General features: G+C 53.4%; 9 protein-coding genes across 9 annotated transcripts; 3 read left to right on the top strand and 6 right to left on the bottom strand.

Moving 5' to 3' along the window:
- Positions 1-257: 257 nt before the first annotated feature.
- Positions 258-1,652, bottom strand: GMORB2_1755 (NADH kinase; the record flags this gene model as incomplete). The annotated part of the gene is made up of 2 exons (XM_035463736.1): positions 258-1,524; positions 1,600-1,652. 2 exons carry the CDS (start codon positions 1,650-1,652, stop codon positions 258-260), a joined length of 1,320 nt encoding a protein of 439 aa, XP_035320567.1.
- Positions 1,653-2,785: 1,133 nt separating this feature from the next.
- On the top strand, positions 2,786-4,288 carry GMORB2_1754 (1-acyl-sn-glycerol-3-phosphate acyltransferase; the record flags this gene model as incomplete). The annotated part of the gene is made up of 4 exons (XM_035463735.1): positions 2,786-2,970; positions 3,077-3,320; positions 3,394-3,842; positions 3,946-4,288. 4 exons carry the CDS (start codon positions 2,786-2,788, stop codon positions 4,286-4,288), a joined length of 1,221 nt encoding a protein of 406 aa, XP_035320566.1.
- Positions 4,289-7,294: 3,006 nt separating this feature from the next.
- Positions 7,295-9,036, top strand: GMORB2_1753 (Major Facilitator Superfamily; the record flags this gene model as incomplete). The annotated part of the gene is made up of 5 exons (XM_035463734.1): positions 7,295-7,558; positions 7,620-7,866; positions 7,928-8,007; positions 8,065-8,916; positions 8,995-9,036. 5 exons carry the CDS (start codon positions 7,295-7,297, stop codon positions 9,034-9,036), a joined length of 1,485 nt encoding a protein of 494 aa, XP_035320565.1.
- Positions 9,037-9,294: 258 nt separating this feature from the next.
- GMORB2_1752 (uncharacterized protein) lies at positions 9,295-9,662 on the top strand (the record flags this gene model as incomplete). Its single annotated transcript, XM_035463733.1, has 2 exons — positions 9,295-9,537; positions 9,606-9,662. 2 exons carry the CDS (start codon positions 9,295-9,297, stop codon positions 9,660-9,662), a joined length of 300 nt encoding a protein of 99 aa, XP_035320564.1.
- A 245-nt stretch (positions 9,663-9,907) lies between these two features.
- On the bottom strand, positions 9,908-11,798 carry GMORB2_1751 (2',3'-cyclic-nucleotide 2'-phosphodiesterase/5'- or 3'-nucleotidase, 5'-nucleotidase family; the record flags this gene model as incomplete). The annotated part of the gene is made up of 2 exons (XM_035463732.1): positions 9,908-11,565; positions 11,660-11,798. 2 exons carry the CDS (start codon positions 11,796-11,798, stop codon positions 9,908-9,910), a joined length of 1,797 nt encoding a protein of 598 aa, XP_035320563.1.
- Positions 11,799-13,542: 1,744 nt separating this feature from the next.
- Positions 13,543-14,207, bottom strand: GMORB2_1750 (Conserved hypothetical, protein; the record flags this gene model as incomplete). Its single annotated transcript, XM_035463731.1, has 2 exons — positions 13,543-13,963; positions 14,146-14,207. The coding sequence occupies 2 exons, from the start codon at positions 14,205-14,207 to the stop codon at positions 13,543-13,545; spliced, it is 483 nt and encodes a 160-aa protein (XP_035320562.1).
- Positions 14,208-14,865: 658 nt separating this feature from the next.
- Positions 14,866-16,905, bottom strand: GMORB2_1749 (Sugar (and other) transporter; the record flags this gene model as incomplete). The annotated part of the gene is made up of 8 exons (XM_035463730.1): positions 14,866-14,974; positions 15,039-15,203; positions 15,260-15,361; positions 15,421-15,919; positions 16,000-16,359; positions 16,416-16,520; positions 16,570-16,748; positions 16,808-16,905. The coding sequence occupies 8 exons, from the start codon at positions 16,903-16,905 to the stop codon at positions 14,866-14,868; spliced, it is 1,617 nt and encodes a 538-aa protein (XP_035320561.1).
- Positions 16,906-17,859: 954 nt separating this feature from the next.
- On the bottom strand, positions 17,860-18,904 carry GMORB2_1748 (4-hydroxy-2-oxoglutarate aldolase; the record flags this gene model as incomplete). Its single annotated transcript, XM_035463729.1, has 2 exons — positions 17,860-18,680; positions 18,751-18,904. The coding sequence occupies 2 exons, from the start codon at positions 18,902-18,904 to the stop codon at positions 17,860-17,862; spliced, it is 975 nt and encodes a 324-aa protein (XP_035320560.1).
- A 544-nt stretch (positions 18,905-19,448) lies between these two features.
- On the bottom strand, positions 19,449-21,451 carry GMORB2_1747 (Fungal Zn(2)-Cys(6) binuclear cluster domain; the record flags this gene model as incomplete). Its single annotated transcript, XM_035463728.1, has 3 exons — positions 19,449-20,861; positions 20,923-21,289; positions 21,369-21,451. The coding sequence occupies 3 exons, from the start codon at positions 21,449-21,451 to the stop codon at positions 19,449-19,451; spliced, it is 1,863 nt and encodes a 620-aa protein (XP_035320559.1).
- Positions 21,452-23,246: the final 1,795 nt, after the last annotated feature.

Here is a 23,246-nt window from a genome sequence, read left to right as displayed (position 1 = left end):
AGGTGAGGATTGACCGCTACTCGAGCAAGTGACATCTTACGAAAGTGCATCAGGCCAAGATGACCGACCTCATCTCTCACCGAGGCAGCTGGGGATTTTCCAATACGCGCACATGATCCCAGGGAATATCAACAGCTGCTTCATTGGTATCAAACCAATCAAGACGAGAATTTACGGAAACAGTACCGACGGTAATTATACAAATTCGTGGGTTATACATCACGGGCAACACATCCCGACGCCTTGTGTGCCCTTGTTCAGTCATCCTGAATCGTAGGATCCCTCCCGAACGGATGATTGAACTTGAGCATCCCGTTGAGTCCACCAACCCAAGGGTCATCATCCTCTGTGCGGATAACGCACGGCACCCCACCATGCCACTCCCCGTCGCCCCTGTGGACGAACTCGCCCTCGACACGGATCTCCGAACCTGGCGACACCCCCGCACACCGTCTCCCATCGATACTGAGATCCAGCTCGCGGCCCCGGTTTTTAGGACTCATCCGTAGCGTCACCTTGGTATCCAGCGGGAGAACGAGCGAGCGGAAGCTTAGGCTGCAGGGGCTGATGGGCGTGATGAGTAGCGACTGCACGAGCGGGTGGACGATAGGACCGCCGGCACTCAGACTGTAGGCGGTAGATCCCGTGGGCGTGCTGATGATGATGCCGTCGGCCATGGTCTCGGTGAGGAAGTGGCCATTCTGGTAGATGTCGATGATGGCCAGGTGGGGGTGCGAACCGCGGTGGACTGCAATCTCGTTGATGGCGCGGAGCGAGGGCGTCGCGACGACGGGCGTGATGAGCGACTTGGCCGTTGCCGTGAGCGTATCCGAGAGCCTGTCGTTGACGTTATTTCCTTCGGCGTCAAACACATCGGCCTTGATGCGGTTGCGCAGAAGCACTTTTGAAGCCCGCTGCTTGCCCATGCTCTTGCCGTTGGTGCGCTCCCATGCCCCGTAAGAGTCTTCCGTCTCATCACCCTTGCGCGGCATAGCCGCATCCCGTACCGCCACGTCGCTGCCGCTCATGTACACTTCCCGCCACACCTTTTTGTACTCTGAGAATTCCCACTCCCCCAGGAAGCCCAGGGTGCCCATGCTGAACGAGACGATGGGCGGCACCGCCCCGTGCAGCTTAAACAGGCTGGCCGCTCTGAGGACGGTGCCGTCCCCGCCAAACGTGACAATGACGTCGACCTTGTCAGCCGTGCTGGTGCGGTCGTCGGATGCGTATATGGGGAAGTCGAGGCGCGACTGCACCGATGAGGCGATGCGCGGCTCGAAGACGACGTTGACTTCGGGGTAGTCGGTGTGCATGTGCTTGGCGAATTTGACCACGGCCTCTGTCACCTCGGCACTGTAGAGCTTCTGGATAAGAAGCAAGTTGCGCGGAGGCCGCGGCCACCTGAGTGATAGGAGCGATGAGCCGGGACTCGTTGTGCTCTGGACGTAGCGTGGATAGATGCGCTCGGGGAGGTTAGCGATGCTCCGTACATCATGGCTGCTGGTGCTAGAGGGGCGACGGCTGCGAAGGGGGAATGACGTCGAGAATGGTCGCGTGAACAGGGAGGAGGAACCCCGTGTTCTTCGAGGTATGCACGCTATGGCGGGCTTGTAAAGTAACCGCTCACCGATGAGCCTGTGACAGAACATGATGCCTCATGGCGTATAGTGGCATCCCTACTCGTGTGAATAAATGAATGAGTCTGTCGTTTTTCCACTACCCCAGTACAGGTATCGTACACATTGCGTCAATGTGTGGCAGAATATAAAGCATCTCACCGCCTACCAGATTTGTACTCCCGGTCTACCTACCCGCAGAGTACTATCACTCGTACATTGTGCACTGAACGTGGTCTGCAATTCCCTGTTGAAGCGAAAACAACCGCCTCTTCTATGTCTCTCTGTGTAATTCTTTTTGTTCTACGAGAACCATGTGATGTCTGCTAACAGCGACGCCTTGTATATATGGTCCACGTGCTCGTGCTAACCCCTCCTCCTCCACGTTGCCGCCACTTCCGGTAGCTTATTCATTAATCAAACACGATTCTATTGGCCCGTTAGTGCTCCCGTGAAGACCTACGGGCCTTTGCAGCTCCACGCCAGGCCCCAAAACTCCCTGCTTCAAAGCCGGGATCTCCGTCTCTTTTAAGCCTCCGGGCAGCTCTGGGCTCTAGCTGGGTCAGGCCACTGTATTCCCCGCGGACGGTCACCTGCGGCCTAAAAGATCAACGGCAACGGAAAACTCCAGCGCAGCCTGCCAAGCTGCTCGCGGCCCTAAGGGTCCATTCACGAGCCCATTCACACTGCCCCGAGGTCTCCCATCAGCTGTCCACGCCAGACTTCCAAGGCAGTGACGCTACTGACGTTGTCATCATGGGAGACGGCACTACCTGCCTTGTCCAAAGCTAAAACTCCTCCCTTCCCAATTATTTTCATCGCCAGCCTATCTTGCTCTCGGTCGGACTTCAACCCAAGTGCATACTTTCCTTGCTTGAGGTGTCTTCATTTCCACTCTTTTTCTTTGGTTGAATACCTCATTATACCCGGTCTCTGACCCTTAGCAGACTACTGCTGTGCGTGTGTGTAGAGCCTGTGCGTTTTCGGCCTCGGCTCCCCACCGTCACGCCTTGTTCGTCGGGCTGCCTTGTTGGGTGACGACCCAAAGAGGGAATGTTGGATAGCTGAGCTTGGCTTTTACACCCTTGCTTGGTCTCTCATCAACCCGTACTGTTCCTCTTCTCACTCTCGTTCTCGCTCTCGCTTGAACCGCCGACCGATTAAACATGGCCTCCGCGGCGGCCATCTCGGACGCCGACATACCGGGGCCCGACCCCTCCGAGCTCATCCCAAAGAAGCCCCCGCCCAGCCACGGCGATGAGCATCCTTCTGGCAAGGAGAGCTTCGGCCTCTTCATGCAGATTGTTCGCGGGACGGCGGTTATCTCATACTTCACCGTTGGCTTCGTTGTGTACGCAAACAAAAACTACCCCTCTATATCCCACCCCACTTCCATGATGATGATGGTGATGGCAATGGTGACATGCGCTAACGAGCCACCGGCCGCGGAAATATAGGATACACTTGACACAGTTTATTGGTGCACCCCTGTATATTATCAACCGGGACTGGTTCTACGCATACATGGCCATGACGAAGCGCCTGGTCGCTGTCTTGATCAGCCACGGCACCAACCTCTGGGTTCCTATTAAGATCCGCATCAGTGGCGATGAGTCCGTGGCCAGCCAGATACGTCCGACCGAAGATGGAAACGTTCGCTTCCACTTCCCCAAGCGAGTTATCCTCATTGCGAATCATCAGGTACGAACCGACACGCCCTACCCTGTAGACTGGCAGGGCTTCGTGAAGAGTTGCATAATAACAGAGGATACAGATCTATACCGACTGGCTCTACCTCTGGTGGGTGGCTTATGCCAATAATCCCGGCATGCACGGGCACATCTACATCATCCTCAAAGAATCCCTGAAGCACATTCCCATAGGAGGATGGGGCATGCGATTCTTTGGTTTCATCTGGATGTCGCGCAGGATGGATGTTGACCAGCCCCGTCTAGCCTACCGTCTGCAGAAGTTGCGCCAAAAGAGGACAGCTGCCAGCGGCAGGTCCTTCTTCAATCCCATGTGGCTGCTCCTCTTCCCCGAGGGTACCACGCTCAGCCAAAACAGCCGCAACAAGTCAGCTTCCTGGGCCAAGAAGAAGGGTCTGCGCGACCCCGAGCACGCCCTTCTTCCGCGCAGCACAGGCATGTATTTCTGTCTGAAGGAGCTCAAGGGTTCCGTCGACTATGTATATGACTGTACCGTCGCATACGAGGGTGTTCCGTAAGTAGCTTACTAGCCTCTGGAAGAAAAAAGAAGAAGTCAAGGAGGAAGAAGGTCGAGGAAACCATATATGCCTCTCAACAGTGGTACTGACACAACACAGACGCGGCAAGTTTGGCGAGGATCTGTACGGATTGATCACAACCTACTTCCAGGGTCGGACACCCAAGTCGGCCAACATGTATTGGCGTCGGTTCCGCGTGGAGGACATTCCTCTCGACGACCAGGAGACGTTTGATGAGTGGCTCCGCGAGGAATGGTACAAGAAGGACGCTTTCCTGGAGGGCTTTCACGAAAACAACCGCCTGCCGCCCATGGTGGGCACGGAAAATAAGTACGTCGAGACGGCAGTGCGCACCCGCCACGAATGGGAGATTTTCGAAGTCTACGCCATCCTAGCGGTTTTCATGGCCTTGGTCCTCGTGGTGATCCCTCGTGTGCTCTAGGTGACACTCATCTCGCCATGACAGACATGAAGCATGATTACACGGGAGTACAGTCTGGCGCGTGTATCATTGTTCTTCTGCGTGGTTTATTGGAGATTCTCATTTGGTCACTAGATGGCACCTATGTTTTCATTGATTAAACGTGCATCGGTTGGGGATGGATGTTGGGCCGTCTTCAACTTGTCTTTTGTTTTTACACTTTTACATTCTTACATCCCTTTTCTTTTTTCGACTTTACCTTGTCGTCTTGTTTCTTCTGAGAATATTGAATAGGCGTCGATGACTTTTGGGCCATGCACGGAGGGAATGCAAACCATGTGCCTGGGTGATGTCACACTGTATTACTTCATAAGTTTCCATGTGATGGACACGACATTCATTGCATACGCGCTCTATGTTGTCTGCTCCAGGTAATGATATCCGACCACACGCCACAAGAGCCATTAGAGTGATTGCATGTGTCTGGACTGTTGCGATGGCGTTGTGTGTATTTGTTGTGGCTGTGATTTTAGTGCTAAGGTCGGTCCCACCTGCTCTGAGGTGGGAAAAGCCCACCCAAAAAAAAAACAACCGATTATAATCGGCTGGCGGATCTCTCCCGCCGGGAATTGAACCCGGGTCTCGAGCGTGACAAGCTCGCATACTGACCACTATACTACGGAAGATGTTTTGACTGTTTGGAGCAGTCAACGTAGTGAGGCGCTGTTGAGAACGTGGTGCAGAATTTAAGATTATATAGTTATCTCACGAACACCGACCCCTCTACATTTACATCGTGATAAGACGACATGAATATAATGCGGGCACTTAACGCGTTCCACCCTAACATCTCTCTTGCCTCCTGTATTGAAACCAGGAGTTGTGTGCGCCTCTATCCGTACCTGCGGGACAGAAAGTATGATCTGCCAGAGGGCCATCATCTGAGTCAAGGATCTACTCTATGTGCCGCATGTGGTCCAAGCGTACTCAAGAGGTACATATCCTAGACGCAACTGTTGCATACATATTACTTGGACCAGTGGCAGGCTGGCAAAGGTATTTTCTTTCGTACATAGATCAACAACGCACCTGATTGCTTTGCAAAAAAAAAATCAAGACAGAATGCGCCACGATGATCCTGCGTCGCGGTCTATGCGTTGCAACACTGATCCCTTTCAACGATTTCATCACATCACGCGGGGGGGGGGGGTAATAAAACACAGTATTATTACATGGATGCATGTATGTGTTAGTATCCTACACCGACGGACGCGGGTCGCGTCGTAGATGACACTACCGCTTTACAGCTTTCTATCGAAGCGCACACACACGTGTTAGTAGTCAAATGACAAATAGGGTACTCTTCACGACTCACTCCTCGACGAGACAGGTAGCTAGCTTTTACACGAAGAATAGAACACGCGGAATCAACGAGAGCGGGGGGACACGATAGTGGACCATCGATAGTGCCACGCCACTTATAGCAACATCATGGTCTGGTGTCTGTAGCTTAGTTCTTGGTTGACCACCTGGGCGGGGTCTAAGTTGACAGTGGTGGACCGGGACATCACATCCGGGGGAGGGGTCGAGGGTCATTCTGTAGGAAGCCTTTTTCTAGCGTCCACTCCTCTCCCACTCTTCTCTTTCCTCCTTTTCCTTTTTTTTGTGAAGAAGAAAATGGGTCTGTTTGGTCTCCCTGGATACTGTATTCGGTCAAGTTTGAGGTAACGGAATGCTTCAACTTGCCGTCTATGAGCTCTTAGAGGGCTAAGCAAACGAGACGGTTGATCCAGCTAGTGTAGAGAGACAAACCTCCCCTTCCCAGAACTAAGAGAAAAGGGAACCCAAATCGACGTGAGCCCATGGAGATTAAGCATGTATGTCTAATACTGTCTCTCCTAGAGGTCCAAGTTCTGACAAAAAAACCCATGACGCCAGTACTATCACCTACCCACCGACCCCTGTCTTTTCCCCGGGTTGAAACCCCGCTCATCTACTCCACATTCCAACTCCACAGCACTTGCATGAGAAGCAGCTTCTTACATGAAAGCACCGCCTAACAGAGCCCCGATTTTCCGTTGGAGAGACAACTATGGATGAATGAACGATGGAAACGATTGGGGGGGGAGGAAGGGAGGGAGGGAGAGAGGGGGAAAGAGGGCATTTGTCTCAACTAGGATATTTTCCCGAGTGGCAACTCTCAGGGGTTTCCTGTCCTCCCGTACTCGTATCCTGCTTCCAACTCTCTTGTTTCCCTTCCCCGCGAGCCCCGTATACTTATCGAACTGGATAAGCTTATTTCCTACGGTGACGGAGGTGGGGCCTAGGCATTCGAGTTGTCGAACTCGGGGGTGGGGTGGGGGGAACTGGGATCTGAGCCCAAGAAGAATTGAACATCCATAAGTGTTTCCCCCTCCGTCGCTATATTTACTGATAATTCCGAAGCCACGATTTCAATGCCAGCCAGGCTTATCCTTACCTAGTGAGTGGTTGGAGTGGGTCACGAAATCATTGGTTCCGCGGGACGATCGAGGTCAGGAGAGTTCGCGTGTTCTAGGTGTGTATTACGCCTCCTCCTCGTCCTCCCAACAAGCTCTTTCGAAAAACGCGGGGGAGAGCATGCTAGCCCGGAGAATGGCTCCAACCCACCATGACGGCGCGTCGCAGAGAACTCGCGGTGGCCGAGGCTCCATTCATCGACATATCGACAGAGATGAAGGACGTATTACATGGCAGTCTGATCTGCATTAGCCCCCCATCTTTACCGTTCCCTTGCGGGCGCGCCCCTCGAGACCTAAACAGCCTATATGTGTTCTACGTTGTACTCTTCCATCCCACCCCCCCCTGTTATCTGGGACACTACCCTACCTGTCTCTACTGTTCCATAAACTGCACATATATATATATATATATGTATATGGGTGCCTTGCTCCCTTACTTTGGCTCATCTGAAGAGCTCAGTCTTTTTCCCCTCTGCATCATCCTTCTTTACCGCATCCGTCACAGACGCCCAGAAAAGCATTGGCCATGGAGCGAAACGGGAGCAACGACAGCTCTGGGCTGGAGAAGCGGGAGCCTCATATGACTCACGTCGACAACACAGCTGAACCGGTCGACTCCAACTATGACTTCACCCCTGGGGAGCAGAAGCGCATCATCCACCGCGTCGATAGGCGCCTCGTCGTCACCGTGGGCGCATTGTACTGCATCAGTCTGGTGGACCGCACGAACATGAGTGCTGCTAATATCGCCGGCATGAGCGTGGATCTGAACCTGGTTGGCTTCCGATACGTACGTTATCCACTTCCATTACTCCTAGTATGTGAAGGAATCGAGAAGCTGACCCGACCAGAACATTGCCAACCTCGTCTTCTTCGTCCCCTACATCCTCTTTCAGCCGCCGTCTACCATCCTCGTCCGTGCCCTCGGGCCGCGAGTCCATCTTGCAGCCGTCACCATCTTCTGGGGCGCCGTCATGATTGGCATGGGCTTCATAAAGGACTACGGGCAGCTGGCTGGTATGAGGGTCCTACTTGGTACCCTCGAGGCGGGCTTCTTCCCTAGCTGCGTCTACCTCCTCAGCACGTGGTACACACGATGTAGGAACCCCTCATCTCATCCCTCCAATTGTTATCGGACAGTTGCTGATCGCATCCGTAGACGAGGTGGGAAAACGCTACTCGGTATTCTACCTCATCGGCTGCGTAGCCTCGGCCTTTTCCGGAATCCTAGCCTACGGAGTAAGTCTCATAGTCCCATGGAGTATACGCCTGCCCCCTCTAAGCTGATGATCGCAGCTCTCCCAACTACATGGTCGCGGCGGCCTCCAGGGCTGGCGCTGGATCTTCACCCTCGAGGGAGTCTTCACCGTCGTCCTCGGTCTCGCAAGCTACTGGCTTCTCGTTGACTTCCCAGACTCGAAGCGCAAGAACTGGAGCTTTCTCAGTGAGCGCGAGCGCAGGTGGGTAGTGGACCGCATCTCGCGCGATCGCGGCGACGCCCACCAGGAGCCCTTCAAGATCAAGAAGTTCCTGGCCGCCGGGCTGGACCCCAAGATCTGGGCCTATGCCATGATCTTCCTCTGTACAACGACTATATCGTACGCGCTGGCGTACACGCTCCCCCTCATCCTGGTGGGGAACCTGGGCTTCACCGTCGCCCAGGCTCAGTGCCTCGTCGCCCCGCCCTACGTCCTCGCCGCTATGCTCATGTATACCACATCCTTTTTTGGCGACAAGTACCATATTCGTGGACTGCCCATCATCATAAACATGGTCGTCTGCCTCATCGGTCTACCCATCATGGGATGGCACCCAGACCCCGCCGTCCGGTACTTTGGCGTCTTCTTCGTCACCGCCGGAGCCAACTCGAATGTGCCTGCGGCCATGAGCTTCCAGGCCAACAACGTCCGTGGCCAGTGGAAGAGGGCGTTCTGCAGCGCTACTCTCGTCGGTGCCGGCGGTGTCGGTGGCATCGTTGGCAGCCTTGTCTTCCGTGAGCAGGACGAGGCCACGGGGTATAAGCCCGGCATGTACGCCTGTATTGCCTGCTGCCTCATGGTCATTCTCATGGTGATTATCTGCGAGATTGCGTTTTGGCGCGCCAACAAGAAGGCTGATACTGAGGGCAAGATTATCGAGCCCCATGCTGTAAGCCTTCCCCCGCTCCTTTTTTCTCGTGTTGATCTCTGTTCTCTTCTCCACCACTGTGTCACCCATACTGACTAGTTGCAGAGCGACGCTTCTCCTGATTTCCGTTATACGTACTAGCTGTATCGTTTCGAGGTCTAAGGGGGCTTCGACTTATGGCGGCAAAGGACGTATCGAATTGTCTGTGATTCAATGATGTTTATTTCATGGCTGGTTCCATGCCTTTTTTTTTTTTTTTTTGGTTTATTCAGTAGCAATGGCATCACCTATCTCTGCACTCTGTTCAAGTCCGCGGAAACCCTGAGACTTCGGTCAACTTGCATTAACCAAGATAATCGCCCGTGTTCATACCTAGCAACACGTCGATGTGGCGCAGACATGACTATCATAGTTCTTCTCGTCCTCGTCTTCCTGACCCTGTGCCTCGTGGTCCGATGCTACCGCTGCCGCGGCTGTGCTGACAGCGAAGGCAACAGCATTCACGTCGAGCCGCTCGGAATTCCCATCACGACAGAACCGCTGACCCGTTACCGAACATTCGGCTCCGAGTCGGGATACTCTGCAGACGAGGAGGATTGTACTGCCGCCGTGACAGGCAGTACCACTACTCCCTGCGACATAGTTGGGGCGCCCAAGACTGACATCGGGCCACGGTCATGGCCGCCCGCGATGGCCAGGCCTTTCACCAGGACCATCATGGACGCGCCGGAGACACCATCGACAACCAGTACAATACTGCGCGATGAGGAAGCTGGCTTTAGCCTATTGTCACCAAGAAGGAGTGAATCGTTGCTTTTATTCCCCATGTCGGACGAGTACGAGGGTGCAACGCCACGGTCAAGGGTGTTTGCGCTTTGATCGTGTGAGGTACAGGCAGGAAAAAAAAGTAGAACAAAAGAAAGGCAGGTGTTACTATATGCCAGTTCACTTTTGATTGGGCTCTAAAAAAAAAGAGTAGAATAAGATAAATGTAGGATGTAAATATATCAATTTACAGGGACACCATGACTGCTGCCACGGCAACCCACATAGAGGCGGCAATCATGTTGGCTGAGCTCTCTTGATTTCCATCTGTTGTCTCAACCTCATCTGTCTCGTCGCTGTTGCTACCAGTGTCATCGCTGTCGCTATCACTGGCCTGCCCGTCAACCTTGACGACGCGTTTAGCAAGCTTAGGACTCAGCGGGGTGTGAGCCTCAACGTAGTCGACGAGGACCTGATCTTGGGCGTCCAGCGTAGTAAAGTCGCTCGTCTCAACCAGGATGCTGTCACCTCCGCCGGCCAAGAAATCCAGAGTGACGATTTCGTAATTCTGGCCGTCGACGATAGCCTCACCGTTAACCTTGGCGCTTACGAGACGCTTGCCCGCGACGTTGTCGGGGTTGTACTCGACAACCAGGCCATCGGAGATCTGGAACCAGGAGCTGATATCGGCCTTTGTCTCCTGATTTACCATGGAGACGCAGCCCTCGAGGATGGAGAGAAGCTCCTTGCCAGTGTATGTGAGCTGGACGACGGTGTTGCCAAAGGGAAACGACGTAAGAATCTCGCCGCGGGTGATGTTGCCCTTACTAATGGCCGCACGGACGACACCGGCGTTGATAAGGGCAAAGTCGGGCTTCTCGCTGTCCGAACCCTCTGTCTGGTTGACGCGGTACTCCAGCATGGCATCGGCCATGACCTGCCCCAGCAGACAGTCCTCATCCTGACAGGTCTCCTGCACGAGGTCGGTATCTGTAGTTCCAACTACCTCGGCGGCAAATTCTTCGAATGGGCCACGCCAAGACTCAATCTTCTCCTGTAGCTCCTCATCCTGCTCTGTCGTATTCGTCATGTGGATGGGGGCACCATGGTAGGCCGTGATCTTTCCGTCCGTGTCGTAGAGCACGTTGATGGACCCAAGGTACTCACCCCAGCGGTACGACGTGACGATGAAGACCTCGTCGCCGTTCTTGTCCTCGACAATGGTAGGGTATTTTCCCTCAGCATCTTCCATGTCGCCCAAAAGTGTGTGCGAGTGGCCACCGATGATGAGGGAGAGACCTTCGGTCTTCTTGGCAAGCTCCTGGTCAACATCGTAGCCGATGTGAGTCAGGGCGACAATGTACTTGACGTCGGGATATTTCTCACGAATCTCATCAATCGACTTCTGGACCTCCTCGATGGGGTCGAGAAACTTGGTCTCCTTACCGACGCTGGAGATTGTTGGTGTGTCGTCGGTGGTGGCGCCGATGACGGCAAGGTTCTTGTCCTCGAAGATGTGGTAGTTCTTGATGTTGTTCTTCAAGAGTGGGTACTCGCTCTTGACGTTGCACGAAACAATGGGGAAGGTCAGGTTCTCAATGTAGCGACCGAGCTCCTCATCGCCACCATCCCATTCATGGTTGCCCAGCGTGCCAATGTCGAAACCCAGGTCGTTGACTGTCTCGGCAATCTTCTCCGGGCCATAGTAGGAGTAGAAGAGGGTACCCTGAAATTCGTCTCCATCATTGAGCCACAGGTGATCGGGATGCGCCTGCTTGAGCTCGTTGACCTTGGTCTTGATACGAGCGTAGCCACCGTAGCAGCCCTCTTCAGGCTCCTCACAGTCAGTCCCCGAGTCGTTGAACTCGTCAAGATGGGCGTGGACATCATTGATATGGAAGAATGCTGTAGGGTTAAAGTCAGAGAAGAGGATGGGAATGTGGAAGAAGATGGGGAAGACGCAATGAGACAGACAAGGAGAGGCATGGCCAAGACTTACAAACGTTCCAATTGCCTTGCTCGTCAATGAATCGGCGATTCAAATGGCTGGCGCGACGGCTGTATAACACATCATCGGCCGCGGCAAAGCTGGCGAAAGCACCAAGACTCGCGACGAGCGAAATAATTGTCGGCTTCATCCTGAATTACCTACGTGAGCACTCGTTCGAGGAGGACGACGGAGGTCAATTGAGATGAACAATATAGGTTCGGGCGGGGGGGCGTCGTTTATCAATGGAGTTGCCTAGAATAGCAAAGTACGACAACGACATATTGATGAGCCTTCAAAAGAAGCGCAGGGGGTCGTAGATACACGTGGGGAAAGCTATTGGTTTATCTCTGGCGCACTGAGACTTGCGACGACTATTGGATGTGCCAAGTCCCTGCTGGTTCCTGGGCGGAGAATCAGAGACAAAAGGCCCGCAGTTCTGGGCGTGGACCTCTTTGGGGTTTTCTTGTGGAGGGGAGGGATGTTCCATCAGCAACGTTGGCTGGCAAGACTCAATGAGAGAACAGACGTAAACTCTCCGGCCCTCTCCACGTGGACATATAATGATGATGCCCCAGAGGCGTCATACGTGAGAAGGGTAGAACGTGATGATGATGGTGAGGAGCACCATGGGAGAAGGCAAAAAAAAATAAATAAAAAAATCTTACTCAGTACGTGCGTCACTTTGAATGGGAAGGAGCCACCTGATAAAAGGGCGCCAAGGCATATGCCTATTCTGGTCAAGAAGCCACTAATTTGTAGGGAAGGCGCACCCGATGTTCTGTACATACCCGACTACGACTAGTAATCAGGTTGTAGCAGAGGTAACTCTTTATCGAGAGTCGTGATCTGTAATAGTATGATACTGAAAGAAATATCTTGTTGCTATATCACCTGAGCATGTTCTTAAAAAATGCTTATCTGCTAGTCGTACGCATCTATGGGGCCGCGCATATCAATAATGAAAATGTACAAGATTACGTCGGCTTTTGTTAAGCTCATATGGATACTGACAAGCTTAAGCAGGCTTTCTCCGTTGTGGTGGGTCCCCAGGAATAAGGGAACGCGACTAGATTCTGGTGGAATCAGTGATAAGAGTCCTCGTTATGAACGCTGAAGAGAGATCGGATTCATGCTGATTGGCGGAACTGATGATAATGATAAGGGTATGAGGACCCGGTGTCGTCTGTGCCAGTCGCTTATCCGTCCTTCTACGAGTTTTGCTTCCTTCTAGCGACAACACACCATGACCCGTAGACATGAATACAGTGGTCTCTGCCTACTGGTACGTCCTGCGTCGATGAGTGTGTGTCTTGGTGCTTGCTTGCTTGACTGAAAGGAAAGGAAATCCATCTATAATGTTATCTACAGATGTGAGCGTGGCAGTAGCCTCTGGCTGCTTAGTCATATACAATCTCGGGTGCCAGAGCAGGATGATCCGGGATGCACTCGCCGCTGGCCTGTTCATCGGAGAACTTCAACTCATGGCATTGGCATGATCGATGCAAATGATATATATAGTAAACAGCCAATCTACTCTCACCCGTATTACCGACTTTGGTGTGCTTGTGTAATTAGCATAAAAAAAAGTGCAAGGTGATTCTCGCGCTCTTCAAAACTGGATGAGCCATGTAATGAGAATTAGAAGCGAACATGAAGATATAGAACTTTGACTAGTACAATCATTCATTGTGTTTCAACTAGTAACAAATATACTACTCAAGTGAATAGAAGCGAGGGAAATACAGGTTAAAAAATTGAAATAATCGTAAGATTCATTCATGCATTCACATGTATGAGATCCCGACGCACTTAGCAGTGACACAGTCTAGACAACCATACACAGATCCATGCTTCGCATCCAAACCATCACCAATCAATATGCATTTACCCGATTAGTAACTCGACCGCCTCCTCCGTGACCCCTCCTTCTTCCCCATATCATCTACAGGGCCATTTATAGCGCGGTTGACAATCCACGCGCCAGCCAGGTCACCAACTTTATGTCTGATCCTATGCTTGTCATCCGGCCTCTCGGTGACAGCATCTGTGAAGGCGGCGCCCAGGGCAGCCGTGGCCACGCGGGCTCCCTTTTCACCGTTCCACTTTCCGGGACGACCATGGACCCTCACAGCTTCGATAGCGGCGGATTGCAGGGCCGTTTTGGCAGCGTGGTTGATCTTTTCATCCGGGCGCGTGTCCTTGACGGCGCGGGTGTGGTGACGGGGTCGGTGGTGATGGTGGTGGTGGTGGTCATCGTCGTCGTCGTCAACGTGGTGGCGGTGGCTAAGGTGATGGCCATGGTGGTGATATGTGCTGCGATGTCGGTAGGGAGAGGGATCTCTTTCGTAATATCGGTGTGATGACGAGTGGTTGTGTGGGTGAGGGTTGTGATGATGGTGGTGATGGCGGGGACTATCGTGTCGTACTATTCGCCTCCTGCTGTACGTGTGAGATGATGTATGAAAACTGCGAATGAGTATGTATTTGTAACTTACTCGGGAAGCCTGTAGTCGTAATCATAGTCAACGTATGGACGGCCTCTACCGTGAGGACCCATGGTGGATATACTCTTCACGTCGGTAAGGAAGGATTGAACCGCGAACAAAAGGTTGGATGGAAAAAGGAGAGAGATAAAGAACCACGGACAGACGTCCGGTCTTATAGAAGGACATCCCACTTCCTTGAGAAAACCCGTTCTCCCAGCCTCGATATGCAAGTCGTCATCACTGACTTGTTAGAGAATGTCTCTCTCCTCTCATCAGGTTTGCCACACCCGTTGCCACGACACCAAAATGTAAACAGGATGTGATGCATAAGGCGTGTATAAGCCGCAATATGAAAAAAAAAACATGTTTATCTTCCCCTTCTATGCGCCCGTCATCGTCCCCGTTCTGTGCCATGATTACAGACGGACATCATAGAGCAACCTTTTACGTTGCGACGAGATGGGCTCCACCGAGTGACATCATGAGGCAGCTGATTGACATGTGCGACGGGATCGGGGTGGCGACAGAAGAACCACCACCCATTGTTAGCAGATGATCAGTGATATGCATCGCTGACCTGGAGTGGATTGGGGGAAACAAAGATCAAGATCAATCAGGGTATCGTTGTTGTGTGTCTGTATACGTCTCATAGCGCTACTGCATGTGCATGGCCTCCATCGATCACTTCGCTCATAGAGCCACAATTTGATGATGAGACATTGCGCATGCCTATACGGCCCTCTCCTCAAAGTACTCGCTGGCGGCATCCTTGTCTCCATCCTTGACGCCCACGGTATTCAACGTCCTGATCGTATTCGCTCGGTCGGACTGGTATCCGCTATTGGTAAAGGGTTAGCAAATCGCGTGGATGCAGTGCCGAGAGCGTCAAAGTTAGCACGTACAATATCTCATCTAAGTCGTCGAGGGTGCGCCCCTTGGTCTCGGGGAGAAAGAAAAAGGCCCATATACAGGCAATCATCATCCAGCAAGCAAAGAAGAACCAAGTTCCGTAGCCGAATGACGAAAAGATGTACGGGAGTGCCTTCGTGATGGCAAATTGGACGAGCCTAGGAGGTGTCAGTCTTGAACCCCTGGTGTTATACGACGGACCAGGCTTTGTTACCATTGCACCATGGCAGCATATGTGCCCGTCAGGTTACGCAAAGCACCGGGGAAGATCTCGGCCGACACGATCCACGGAATACCGTTGAGCCCAAACGACCAGCTGTGATCACGTCAATAAAACGGTATCATTTCCGGGGTGGGGAAGGGTATGTGACGTACAAGACGGAGTAAATCATGATCATGGCCGTGGCCGCCTTACCTCCGGCGGCCGTAGACGGAGAGAGGTCGTTACCCGCAGCAATGATGGATGCCGGGTGGCCAATCTTGACGTAAGCTCCTACAAACCACAAGCACAGCGAACAGGCAAGCGAGGAGATGATGGTCGGATTGCGCCGGCCCCACAGGTCGATGAGGGCACCATAGAAGATGATGGAGGCTACGGCCTTGACGAGCCCGTAGATGCCTGTATACAGGGATACGTCGGTGATTCCAAGAGAGCCGAAGAGGGTGGGGGAGTAGTAGTTGATGGCGGCCGCACCGGACAGGTTCTGCAGCGAAAAGGAGACAAAGACAAGGGCCACGCGATTCCGCATTCCCTTTCGAGAGAGCTCGTACAAGGCGCCACGGAAGAAGGCCAGCGTACCGGCACCGTACTTGCTCGAGATATGGGCTTCGTCGTCGAGTCTGCTCCGGATCATGTCGACCTCTTCGACGAGGTCTATAGTATTGTTTCCCCACGATCAGCACATATAGAGTCGAGGCCCGGCGCGGAACGCGGGGAGAGAAGATACGACCTACACCGGTGATCGCTAGGAAGCCTCCTGAGCTCCTCGAGATTTTTCAACGCCTTCTCATCCTTGCCCTTCCGGAACAGCCAGAGAGGGCTCTCGTGGAGAAAGAAGCCCGAGGCAAACAGTGCCCCCGAAGGAATCAGCTGGACAGCCATGGGGATGCGCCACGTAGCCGTGCTGCTCTGGTCCATGTTCTGGTTGATGCCGTAGTTTATCCAGAAGCCGACGAGGGAGCCAGTCTGGTACGACACCTCGAAGAGGCCGGTCAAGATACCGCGGATGGATGTAACGGACAGTTCGGCAATGTAACTCGGGACGGTGGCGGTGATGGCGCCGCAAGCGAGACCGGTGAGGACGCGGCCGACGTCTGTGGCCGTTAATCTTGGGTTTCGAGCGAGGGGAATGGTTACGGACGGGACATACAGATGTAAGAAAGCTGGTGCGTGGCAGCAACCATGACCACGGCGCCAATGATGAAGACGACGTTTGACAGGATGAGAGACCACTTGCGACCGATCTTTTCGGTTACTATCGGACCTCGACATGTTAGCTGATGTTTGTTTTTATTGGGGGAAACGTGCAAGAGAAAGCACCGCACGCAGGAAGCAGAAGATGGCACCGAAAAAGGCACCAGCCTGAAAAGACGCTGTAATGTTGCTCGAGATACTGTTGGCCTGGTCGTCTTTCACATGGAAGTCGTCGACGAAGCTTTGGCGCGCAATGGTTGTACCGACAAAGGCAGAGTCGTAGCCAAATCTATTATATCCGGAGTCAGATACTTCACGGAGGAAGATGAATGTAATCAGTCATCTCACAACAGCGATCCCATGGAGATAATCGTCGCCTCGAAGTACAATCGAAGATTGTACACCTCCTTTGGCGTCGGCCGATCCTCGACGGCGCGAAACGTCATATTGCCCGTAGAATATTATTGTCGTCGGAGAGTAGCCTCGACAAGCCCATGCCGTAGACGCGAATCGAGGCAGAACGGGAAGATGGAGACGGACATGTACATATTTATCACTTGCAACCAAAGTCAGCAAGAAGGGGCTCGGAAAACGACGACTTACGATCATACCATCTACCCCCGCCCAAACATGGGCCGAGAATGCGCGGGGGGGATGGAGAAATCTGGGGAACTCCACCGAAGTCAAAGCGCCAGCGAGCCCGAAGTACGGGGAGGCATAATGGCGCCCTTGGCCCCAGTCGAGGTTCCCTGCTTCTTCGGGGAACCGTTACATGTAGTTTGGCGTGAAGGATTGGAGCCGACTAGCGAGCCGATGCGACGAGCGTTGAAGACAGGCGATTGGCCATGGGACCCACGCGAATACCAGCCAATACACGATTATCCGTGCTATGTCTAGTACAGCATGCCGAAGAGGGAGTTGAGGCTTTGCATGACCGATGGAATCGGGAGTTCTACGCTCGGGAACTATCATGGGGGATTACGGGGGAGCGAAGGTACTGTTCGTTGGTGGAAAGTGCTTACAGCAAGGGCACGGCGCCGGTTTCTGGTCTTCATAGCTGTCCCCATCTTCTTGTTCGACTTCCGCCCTCGGCCCATGTAAGTGGAGACAGCGCCATCTCCCAATGCTCTCTTGGGATCCGACACTTGATGTGACATAGCCCTCCGAGAGAATAGATAGTCCCAAGTCAGCTAAGCAAGACTTTACCACGGCCTGACAAAGAAAACCGCCCGTTTACTTGGTGCCGCTCCCTTGGATCTGCCACGCGCATACGACCACATGCGCATGCCACTGCAATGGGACGTGCTACACTGCTACCAGCATTACTGGTTAGCATCTTATGCACAAACCTTCATGGTTGATGTGTACACAGTCTATCATGCATATCCCATTAACCGTATCTACAGTGCCCGCTTGACAATTCCCTTCTCCGATGTCGCAAGCGGCTGCACGACATCAAGAATCCACTTCTGCTTCTCTGCATCGGCGTACCTGGGATACGGCCTCCTGCAGTGGCAGCTCTCCTCAGGGTATCCCAGAATCTTAGCAACAACCCACTTGGTTCCGTTGATTCCACCCTTTCCGAACCCCCACTCCATCTTTGCCAGCTCGAGCTGCGCGGCCTCGGCCTCGGTCGTTTTACCAGCGTTGTAAAGGTCAAAGATCTGCATGCAAGCCTTCGGATACAGATTCGCCACACCGGTGATGACGCCCTGGCCACCGACAGACAGCGCAGGCACAAGCCAGTCGCTCTGGCCGGCGAGGGCGACAAAGTCCTTGGGGTCGAATTGCGCGCGCACACGGGCCACCTTCGCGATACCGCCGCACGTCAGCTTGACGCCCACAATGTTGGCGTGCTTACCCAGACGTTCCAGCATCTCTGAGTTGACGTCCAGACCTGACGCCACACCGGGGAAGTTGTAGATGACGACGGGGATGGGTGAGGCATCGGCTAATTCCTCGAAGAAAGCGACAATGGCGTCCGTGCTCATGGCGAAGTGGAAGTAGCTCGGCACCAGGACGAGGGCGTAGTCGGCCCCGGCAGCCTTGGCCTGCTTCGTCTCGGCAATCACGTCACGCGTGCACCCTCCTCCGCAACCCATGGTGATGGGGAGGTTGGCCCGACCGGCCTTGATGGCTACTTCGCGCGTGAGGCGGAGCAGCTTTGTCTTCTCGTCGGTCGACAGCGTTACAGCCTCGCCGTTTGTACCCGCGATGACGACTGTGTTAAGACGTCTGGTCAGAGTTTGAACGGGAGAAAAAGATGAAGTGGTAAGAAGATATTAGCCTACCTCCGTCAAGCCCCGATTCAACCATGAATTCGAGATGCTTCTTCTGCGTATCCCAGTCAATTTCCTGCGTCGCATCGCTGGAAAACCACGTCAGGGACGGGACGTGGATACCAGGCGGGAACGCCGCTGCCTTGGCATTTGCCGCGGGACTCATCTTGTACAGTATGTTGTAAAGAACGGTTCAGGGTGCTATCGAGAAACGATGATCAAAGACGGAATAACAGAAGGTGTATGCATCAGAGAAGGTTTATGGAGAGAGAAAGGAAGCAGGTAAGATGGTGTGTTATGTTTCCCCTTTTGTTCCCGGTATTCAATTGACCCCTCCTCTGGACCCTCCTCCTCATAGCCTCTTCTATTTCCCATCCCCCTCATCACGCAGTCGAAGAGTGTGGTGTGGGGAAATTTGGAGTCGACAGGTGCCAGGGACCAATCTTGGTGAGATCCGATCGGTAAAGCGGGATTCATGTGGAGACGGCGAAACGACGGGATGCTCGACCCGATCACCGGCATCGCGTGATTGTGATCCTGCTGTCCATGTCTTCCGCACGATAGTAACGCGGTCCAATGCTGTCGCTTTTGGGAGAGACAAGTCGATTGGTCACCACCAAAGGAACATGCACATAGAACAGAGAAGCCCGCGTGAACAGAGTATATACATGCGTGCATGTGAATAGTCACGGCATAGTAAGCCTGCATACTCATAAAATGGCGAAACTAGAATTGAACACAGCCATCATGACAGACCGAATGTCCATCCGCGCCTTGGCAGCATCCTGACGAGCCTGGACCTCCTCGAGGACCTGCGCCGTGATCCTTGCGTTTCCTGCAACGCGCTCCATCCTCAATATCTGGGCCTTGATCCACTCCTTTTCTGCCTGGTCCTGCTCCTCTACACCGAGCATGAGCAACGGCCAGAGCATATTGACGGGTGGCGAGTCATCCGGCCGCAGGTCATCGATCATCTGGCGCGTCAGCCTGCGAATGTTGGCCAGGGCGTCGATGGCTTCATTGGTGAGCGGGAGTGTCTTGTAGGCTACCCTGTGCAGGTGTACTTTGCTGGCGTAGTAGTTGGCCAGGTAGGTCCTGAATGCGCGGGTGATGATGAAGGCCAGGTTGGCCGAGATATGCGGTTCCACGAGCTTTCCGGCTACGGCATAGTCCATCAGAGGGGGGCGCTGGTCGTACAAGGTACGCAGGTCGGCGGCAATGGAGGAGCCAATGTTCATGACTTCGATCTCGTCCTCGACGGTGCCGCGTGACCGGTGCCACGGATCAATCTTGGAGATGCGGCCCATGAAGCTCTGCACCTTTTGGTAGAAGACGACGCCGGGCTGGTACAGTACTTGGAAGAGCACGTCCTCGATATCGCCGCCGTCTGCTGACTCATTCTTGTGCCCGTCTTCGACGCTGGTGCTGACTTCGCCACCCTCGAGACTGGTCGGTGACGCCTCGACCAGAACGAGCTCGTCGTCCTCCGACAGGAAGAGACCCTCGCCGCCGGCCGACACGGCCTTTCCATCCAGCAGGCGTATCCACATAAGAAACTGCTTTTCCACGGGCGAGAAGCTCTTCTTATCTCCATTTTGGAATATGTTGTATGCCCGCTCAAACTGCGAGTGGCCTGCGCCTAGCCGCGTTTCCAACATGTCCACGTAGCTAAGAAAGAAGAGGGCCGCGAGCAGCGACTCGCGCTCGGAGCTGTGCCGCACCAGTGGCACAGCGTCGTACGTGGCTACCTCTGCAAGCGCGTCGTCATGGTGGTTCCGATCACTCACGACCATAGCTCCCTTTCGTCGCGAGATGAGGACAGCCGAGAAGGCGAGGATAGCGCTACGCACAAGGGGCGACTGGCGGGCCATGTCTACCACCAATCGGCGCATCGAGAACCACTTCTTCTGCGTCTCGACTTGCTCGAGAATGGGAGGGTTGGGCGATGTGGCGAAGAAGTCGAACAGATCTTGACTCGAGAAATTGGTGACGGGCATCCCAGGGGAGTCGTCAGTCGCGGCTGTCGACGCTGTTGTCCCGTTACGCGGCAAGATTGCCTCAGGAGGGCTGGATGGCTGCCGAGGCACGGCCCGGCTAGGAAATCCCATCTGGGGATCGGTACTCTAGAGTTGACATGGGGGTCAGACGAGAGAGTTTGGGTGATCGTGCACAGGTGATATTTACCAGTATACTCGTACTCAATCCGACATCTGCCCTCATCTCCGGGCTGACTTGACGCCAAAAGTCGCCCCCATCCCACATGAAGCTGGCGTAGTCAAACACCTCGTCGACGGCATGCAGGGGGTGCTGTGTGCCCGAGGCGGCAGGCGAGATGTCCGTGACGGGCGACTGAGTCTGATTGTGGGGAGCCTGCGAAGACGACGAGGATGGCGGTGGTGGTCTCGTCGTTTCGACGACCTGAGCTGATGAAGACGATGTCCGTCTGGGTGTTGCGGCAGATCGCAACTGCAGACGCCACTTGCACTCCATGTTCAGACGCTCACAGTGGGAGCACCGTGGTCTCTGCTCGTCGCACTTGACCTTGCGGCGCCTGGAAGCAGCCAGCCCAAGTCAGTGACTCGACGGACACCGTGAGGTTGTCTACATGATTGTGAGACGTTGACACATACTTACAGGTCAGACAGCCCTCTCGAGAGCGGGCATAACGGCGCCCAGAACTGGTGGCGGGGCGGGTGTCACTCGGATCGTCCATGTTGGACGTGGTGGTTAGCTTGGCAGGTTGTCCTTTGGGAGATGGATGGAAGACATGTCATCGGGAAAATAGTTCTCAAGATGTCAAGTCTAATGGCTGGCGGGGTTGTGCATACGAGTTGAAGCCAATTATTGGATCGTTCTTTGCGGAGGTGGAGGCTTGCGGGGGGGGTTCCTGTCATGAAGTGAGACGTCAGGGTGGATAATGTACCGGTACCTCCCCCATTCCTCCCTCCATATAGGAATAGCTGCGGGTCAAGGATTCCATGCATAATATCACCTGTACTTCGTAAGGAATCGCTCCAAGTTATCATGCTTGTGTACTGTCGTTCTACTCGGACAGGTATGCTAGCTAAACGGGCTTCGTTTGTCCGCCATTGCATCCGTGTAAGAGGATCTTATTCACTTATTGGCATGGGGTGAGGACCGTGACATTTCGAGACCTCAGTTGACCTTTTCTTATTTCCCCAACTTTAGCTACGCAATCTGTATATAAGCTTCATGACAATATGGAATCAAAGGCTCAACACCATGACTCATTCACAACTAGGATGTCAATATATAACCTTCTCTGTCACTCCACGCTTCTACATACGACCATAGCCAGTGGAGAATACGGGGTCCCGTCCGCTCCCCCAGAGTCAAGCCGCTGAGCGGTGGATTAGTAGTTGGGTCGGTGACGACCAGCGAATACCCGCTGTTGTATGTTTTTTTTTTTTCCAGTGCTTTTTGTTTTCCCCTACGTTAGGATAGCATGCAATATAAATTGAATCGTCACCACCTGTCATCACATACGACGATTGCCAGTGGAGGATACGGGGTCCCGTCCGCTCCCCTAGAGTCAAGCCGTTGAACGGTGTGTTGCTCGCAGGGGCATGGTCTAACCTTCCATTTTGGTTTTCTCTAAAGGTACCCCTAGACAGTTTCCACCTCCGTTCTTTTCATGTTTAGCGACCTTTCCTCGGAAGCGCTGAAAGCCATCTACGCACATGTACGTGTATGCTACACGTCTTTTTTTTAAAGCCAAGTATAAAACGACAAGGTCCTTGTAATTTCCTCTAGACTGAACGTACTTCTCATGTCGTTCTTTCAGCATGGAGAACTTCGGTCTCCTAGGGGAGGCGGCATTGGAAAGCCTCGCTTTCTAGATGGATACGAGTGACGATACATCAAGAACGCTCTCGGAAAAGACACGCGTCATGCATAACCTTGCCTAGGATGCTTGGAAAAGGTACTGTGAGCTCCTTTCATCGCTTATGCATTCACCTACATTCCTAGTTACTTCACTGAGATCATTGAATACGACCCCGACCAGATCTGGATTGATTTCTGTTCCCTAGATCGAAAGGTGACTAAGAGGCCTATTGGCCTCTCTCTCGTCTTTCTTGAAGCGTGCATTGATCGGTCTAAAGCCTAGCGTCCATGACCAGGGCTAGAAGAATACTTAGAGGTTCAGACCATCACTTCCGCCAATACCGTTCTCGGTATTTGGAAAGCACTAATTGACGAGCCGACGACACGGTCCTGAAGAAGAAGAGATATGAGGACCCTCAGAACAGAGGTTCTTGGACAATCCTCTACGAGAACCGGACGTCGGGGAGGGGCAAAGGGCCCATCTATGAAGTCGCTATAGTACGTATGCACCGTTTCAATTGACTGGCTCCGCTAATCTAGTCCTAGACTATTTAATGTGAAATGGTAGAGAGAAAAGGCCTTACTCTTCGATAACGCAACTTAGCAAGCGGCACTAACCCCCGGAGGACCCGATACTCTAACATAGCCAAGGTTGCCGAAAC

The sequence above is a fragment of the Geosmithia morbida genome (assembly GCF_012550715.1).
Source record: "Geosmithia morbida isolate 1262 chromosome Unknown scaffold_10, whole genome shotgun sequence".
Taxonomy (NCBI): domain Eukaryota; kingdom Fungi; phylum Ascomycota; class Sordariomycetes; order Hypocreales; family Bionectriaceae; genus Geosmithia; species Geosmithia morbida.
Note: the sequence above shows the minus strand (reverse complement) of the source record. Positions and strands in the feature narration are given on the sequence as shown.